This window comes from Diaporthe citri (genome assembly GCF_014595645.1).
Source record: "Diaporthe citri strain NFHF-8-4 chromosome Unknown scaffold_1, whole genome shotgun sequence".
Classification (NCBI taxonomy): domain Eukaryota; kingdom Fungi; phylum Ascomycota; class Sordariomycetes; order Diaporthales; family Diaporthaceae; genus Diaporthe; species Diaporthe citri.
Window position 1 is genome coordinate 5,207,389 of NW_025064846.1, and position 6,000 is coordinate 5,213,388.

Genomic DNA, 6,000 nt, shown 5'->3' on the forward strand with positions numbered 1-6,000 from the left:
GTCGATGATGCGCGACAATGGGGCTGTCGTGCGAGACCTCCAGGGCTACGGAGAGACGTTGGATCGTGAAAGGCGGTTTCGTGAAGCTCGGGCCGTGTCAGCCATTGCTGCCCTACCTATGTCATTGCAAACCTTCTTCGGTAATCATTTCTGGTTCTTCGTCTTCTGTCCGTTGCTTGGCGCTGGCAGCCCTAACAGTTCGGCTGGCCGGCAGCAGCCCCTCGGTAGGCGAACCTGGTCTTAACAAAAGCCTAATAAATCAAGGCGCGGCAGAGACCTCTTCTATATTTACTACTGCGGTGACGGTGCGGTTCTGGCGCTCTGGCACTTGGACGCCTCGAATCATTCGATCGCTCCGCGGTCCGAGCCAGGCTCTCCATGGATCGTCCGCCTTCCTCTCCCATCCCCTTCGGCAGCCTCAGCCAGGCCAGGCCGCGTTGGTACCCGAGAAACATGGCTCTTCCCGGTGGCACGTCCCTCAATACCCGCGGTCGCCCACTCAAGTTTGTCTGCACCGCAGGCAGTGATTAGCATTTCGTGTTCATGACTGGCGCCTGGGAGCATCTCGCAATCTCTTGGACTTTCGTGTCCTACTGAGGGACCATCGTGTTCCAGGGCTGGCGGTTTGTCAGGCTGTCCTCGAACAACCCTGGAACTGGAAGTGTTTGTGAGCCGTCATCCCAACTCTTGAGCCCGTGCCCACAAAGGAGGCTACAAACCATTGGGTCGGGTTCACCACGTCGCGATCCCCAGTGTGGCCACTGAAAAAGTGGGAACCTGCGGCGATGGTCCTTTGGGTATCAATGTTTTATGCCGCTGTGCCTAACGGGACCTGCAAACAGGGGTGGGGCCTAAGCAGTTGGGGGCGGCTCAAGCCAATCAACCTCACGTTGGCCTCGGTCACCCAAATAGATGGCCTGATGTTGAGGACTGGCATTCCCGTACCTGACCCAGCTGCCACTCTCCTGGTCCCGTACGGCAGTTACGCTCATCGGTACATTTCTAAAGGTACATTTTTAGTGCGCAAGTCGTGACGATCATTTGCTGGCATTTTGATATCCAGAGAATGACAAGACGACCAAGCCTCACATGTGTTCAAAGTCTCTTATTGAAAACCGCTTGTTGATTCTCGTATGCGCAGCAGAGTCTGGACACAACGTGGTCGATTGTCGAGGCTTGAGCCTGAGCCTGAACCCCGAGTCCGTCAGACAGGGGAAGCTTGGTCAAACCCTCGACGACTTTGCCAGGCAGCACAAGCTCCAGCCCAACAGCCGGCCGGTTCTGCTCAGTCACGGTCCTTGTGCACGAGTCTCGACGAGGGGGACATGTGGCCAGCTCTGTTGAACGGTGCGGATGATTAGGCTGCTGTTCCGTCTGAGTCGTCGGGAAATGGCTTCACATCTTGCCCAAAGACGCCCGGTAGTCGCCTATGATGTTTCTGCTGCATCGTGATACCCGGAGTGATGTTCCGAGTGTGGGCGGCGCCGCAGTCGAAGTCATAGGAGCAGGGAACTGAAGTAACCATCCACCCCTCTCTTCTCATCTCCTGAAGCTGTGAATGATCTCCGAATTTGTCAGGGTATCCCGAGACGACTGAACCCGGTGCTCAGCAGACTTCGCTCCTGTTTAAATTTCACCCTGGCGTGCCTAGGCAACGCAGGTGAGACCTGGGAGACACTTTGTAGCGCGTCATCCAAAGTTCAATTTGCTCTGCCCAACCTCCATCTTCTTTCGTTTCGTAGGCCGTTTCGCTGTTGCAGATGTGCCTCTGTTGTTTCCTGTGGTTGCAGGAGAAGAATGTCCAGCAAATGTGTGGCTGCCACGTTCCTCCTCATGAAGATCTCTGGCCAGGTGCTCGTCTTCATGGCACTGGAACTCTTCCGCGTCCTCAAGGCTTATGTTGCATCGACGGCATAGGTACGCACCTGGTTCCTGCAGTTGGCTGTCTTTGCTGGCTTCTTTTTGTGCAACTTCATCTGCAGGTTCCCTTTCTGACATGGAATTTCCGGTATGCTTGTGAGATGTTTCACCGCCGCTCATCAGGCTAGTGGCTGGGTTTAGAGCACGATTTTCATCGTCGTACTTGATCGGCGCCGATTTCGAAAAGAATCGGTGGATACCTTCTTTCTCACTTTTTCTGTGTTTCTCTGGCTGCTTGGGAAGCGAGGCCTCCATTGAGCCTTCTCGTGAGCTTCTCTTCAGAGACTGTGCCTCCTCGCCCTTAACCAAGAATGCCCCTATTCCCATATTCCCGGTGATCCCTTCGTCGAATCCCCCGACACTGAGTGAAAGATTTGCGCCTGAGTCAAATTGTCAGCTTTTTCTCATCCAGGGGACGGGTGCGGACCACAAGGTGTAGCATAAGACACAGTAGCATGGGGTTCTGCCGACGTGCGTAATGCCAGCCACGCGAGTGCTTACATGGCCATACTTTGCCCTCAAGGACGATTTGATTAAGAAGATTCTTGGCGAGGTCAAGCAGCAACTCCTTGTCGATTGGCCTCCCCTGGGGTATAGGACCCTGCCTCGACCGTGTCTGGCCCCCATGCCGGTGATGGAGGTTTATCGAACGAGGACGGCGCTTGTTCTCAAGAACGCCCTCCTCGACTAAGCGGGAGAAGATGTCGCTCACAAAGATTCTAAGCCACTTCACTGCTGACTCCACGCTGTTTATGCTGGGGCGAAATGACTTTGCCGACAGCATTGACTTGATCTGAACACGCGAGTTGACTTCACTGTTGTCAATGCCTCTGATCGTATTATGGACCCAGACCCCAGTATCGTCTCCGAGCTTGGACTTGAACTGCTCTACCGGGACCAGCAGAAGATCGCTGACGGACTCAGTGTTGAAAGTCTGTGCAATCTGGTCACCTAGCTTTCCTCCCAGGTTCCGAATCTTGGTAAACTTGAAGCTGGACAGGAATTGCCGGACGGCTCGATGCCGTATCACCGTCTGCCCATTAGGCTTCTTGTGACCGGAGCCCAACTTGCTGAGCATCTTGTTGCTTGCGACACCCTGTTTCACGCATTGTGAGCCTGAGAAAGGGGAGGCCAGCCTGGCTCTGGTTGGTACTAACCGCGGAACAAGTGTACTTGAGTTGGGCACGAATAGCTGCTCGCACATCGCGAACAATCTCGGACCCTATCAAAAGAGCAACATCATTCCAGTCGGGATCATCTGTTTCCGTTTCTGTGTCATCGAGGTCAACCAGTGCATCTGCTTTCCAGTCGAGCGCTGTCACTGGGGGCATTGGCAGTTTCTCAGTCGGGTCATCGTAGGGGGGCGGCTTCCCGAGCTCAGGAAAGCGATCCAGAAGGATTGCGTGCACTTGAGCCGACAGGTCGAGGAACTTGAGGCGTGTCAGCTCTTGGAGGCCCTGCAGGGAAACAAAAGCGGGCGAAGATCATAGTTCCAAGGCATGCTTACCACCTCGTCTATGGAAGCTTTCTCGACCCTCTGAAGGCTTGCCGGGAGTGATTCCTTGATCAGGGCAAGAATCCTTCTCGATTGCAGACGATATCTAGATTTTATTTTTACATTTATTAGAAACTGGACAGGTCAAGATGTTCCTGTCGAGGGGGAAGCCGAATAATCCCGTGTGCACTCACGGGTCCAAGGAGACTTTGTCAGTACTCATGACATGATCATCACGGTAAGCCCAATTTTCCTCGCCCTCCCTCCAGGTTGCCACGTGTTGGCAGATCAGGTTATCACACAGCTCCTTTGCTTGAGTGATGTCTGTGAACCTTCCAACACCACGATCCCGAGCAGGGTAGTTAACGGCAATAAGGCCTTGCCATTGTTGGACCGCAAGTGGCTGGCCGTCAGGGATATCAAGCCGACGCATCTCACACTGGGCGTAAAAGGCGTCAAGATCAATGTGGGCGATGACTCTCAGAGGACAAGACGTCGAGTAAGAGGCCAGGGTGTTGAGGTGGCGATAGGTGAACTGGGACCTTGTTCGCCCAGGAGCTCCGGCTGGCGAAGACTCCCGAAAGCTTCGCGGGGATGAGGACATCTTGCTGACGGATGCATTGGAAACATTCGACTGGAAGTTCAGCGCCTTATTGGACTTGGGTATGATGGTGCCAGAAGTCGTCGATGGCTGGCCTTGTCGACGCGGGATCGAGGCGACATCAGTCGCGTCAAGCACGAGCCGCTAAGCACGACGCCTTTCACTTTCATCCAGGGGACCCTGCTCCCAGCACCTTAACACTGGTGTGCGACAGATGCACGGCTACTTGTTAGTGGCCCGTCAACGGAAGGAAGCTGTCGACGTACTTCAGTTCGTCCCAACTATCTTCCCTTTTGCAATCGATCATCTTTGACGGCGCTCAGTTCCACCTGAAGCGTGGTCTGGCATGTTTTCAGTCAACTCACCTCCCTGGGCTGCCAGCCAGCCAGCCAGCCAGCCAGCCAGCCAGCCAGCCAGCCAGCCAGCCAGCCAGCCAGCCAACAAGCCTACAAGCCAGCAAGTAGCACTAGCTTGACCGTAAGGGGACTGACTGTCCGCCCTTGAGCAGCTTGCTGAGAGAATCCCAACGCAGGTACACACTTGGGGGTCCATGCTTCAAGGAGCTTGAGTTTTAAGCACCTTGAGCTCTCCTCTTCGGATGTGCACAGCTCAATTGTCGGCAGTTGGCATATATGCTGGCCACATGATCGCTAAACGAGGATGTTGTGCAGCAGTTCCTGCAAGCGCGTGCGCCACATACGCACATTGCACAGGAAGCTACTCGATCAATTAGCCCATACTTAACAAACATCACAACCGGTGAACCTCCCTCAATACTCCGGCGACGAGTCACATAGAGGCCGAGTTGCAAGCAATCCGTGTCATCTCATGTCGATGCCAGGGGCTCACTGTGTGCAGCTTTTCATCCAGCGATGTTTCGAGTGGGGAGACGGCACGCCCCAATTCTTCGCTGCCCACGCTGAGCTGCTTGCTTCTCCTTCCGAGTACGACACGTGGATGAGCGTTGCCCGGCTTGCCGCCCTCAGTTTCGGGGTGCAATTGGGAACGGTTGCTGATACAACCCTGTCTCGTCTCGCCCAGATGCACGCAAAGTTGCCGTCGCATCACATTGCGCGCGGGAAGCGACCTAATCTGGCGTCAAGTTGCATTGCTTTAGAAGCTGTTGTTTGACGTGGCACGCAGCCGTTATCCTTCTTTGAGAAAAGTCGGCAGCGATCCCTTTCTAACTGAGAAGGCGCTCGTCTGCGGCCTAAATACCACGGCATTCGTCCGACTGGAAGGCTTGATATTCCAGACTCGCCTGTTCCTCTCGCCTGCACCAGAACTGGGACACGGCCCGGGCGACTCGACGCGTTCGTGCAGTGCTCAGTGCGCCATGGCGTCGACGAATGGCCACCAGAATTACTCTGAGACTCCAGCCACGGCTCAATAGCAAGAGAATGAGGATTCCCCGCACCTCCAGGAAGATGTGAGACTATCTCATACTACGTACGCCCTCTTGGATGTTTGCTCTTCTGTCTGTTCATCTGACTATGTTGGCTGGGCGAACTTGCTAGAGTGGCCTTGATTCTTCGCCCTTTCTTCTTCCCCGACTCAATGGGCGGGAGAACATAACTCAGGACTTACCCTGCCGCTTCACAGGCGCCTTGAAACCTCGTACGGCAGGTTTTGCCTGCTCTGTGACAACCCACCACGAGCCTTCCGACGCTGAAAATGAAGCTGTTGCTCCGGATAGGCGGGCGTAGGGCACATCGAGACCCCTCAGGTAAATTCGGTTGCCCCAATATTCCATTATCGCACAATTGTCCTCAGTCATCGTCTGCTGACCTCCGCTGTACTAGGCAGTGCGATTCACTATAAGCCTCGCCTTTTCCTCCTCCACTATATCGACTTTCTGGATGTCTGAATATCGCGGGACCATGGTCAACGGAAACCACGACAGGCAAGAGGACCACTCCCACTACAGTTGTCGAAAAGATCAGCCGCTTCCCCCCACGGGACGGGGACTATAGTGTCATGCAAA

General features: G+C 54.7%; 1 protein-coding gene across 1 annotated transcript; it reads right to left on the reverse strand.

Annotated features, from left to right (window-relative positions):
- Positions 1 to 1,689: 1,689 nt before the first annotated feature.
- INS49_001427 (uncharacterized protein) lies at positions 1,690 to 5,769 on the reverse strand (the record flags this gene model as incomplete). Its single annotated transcript, XM_043162256.1, has 6 exons — positions 1,690 to 2,300; positions 2,422 to 3,016; positions 3,078 to 3,377; positions 3,428 to 3,521; positions 3,610 to 4,111; positions 5,604 to 5,769. The coding sequence occupies 6 exons, from the start codon at positions 5,767 to 5,769 to the stop codon at positions 1,690 to 1,692; spliced, it is 2,268 nt and encodes a 755-aa protein (XP_043030762.1).
- Positions 5,770 to 6,000: the final 231 nt, after the last annotated feature.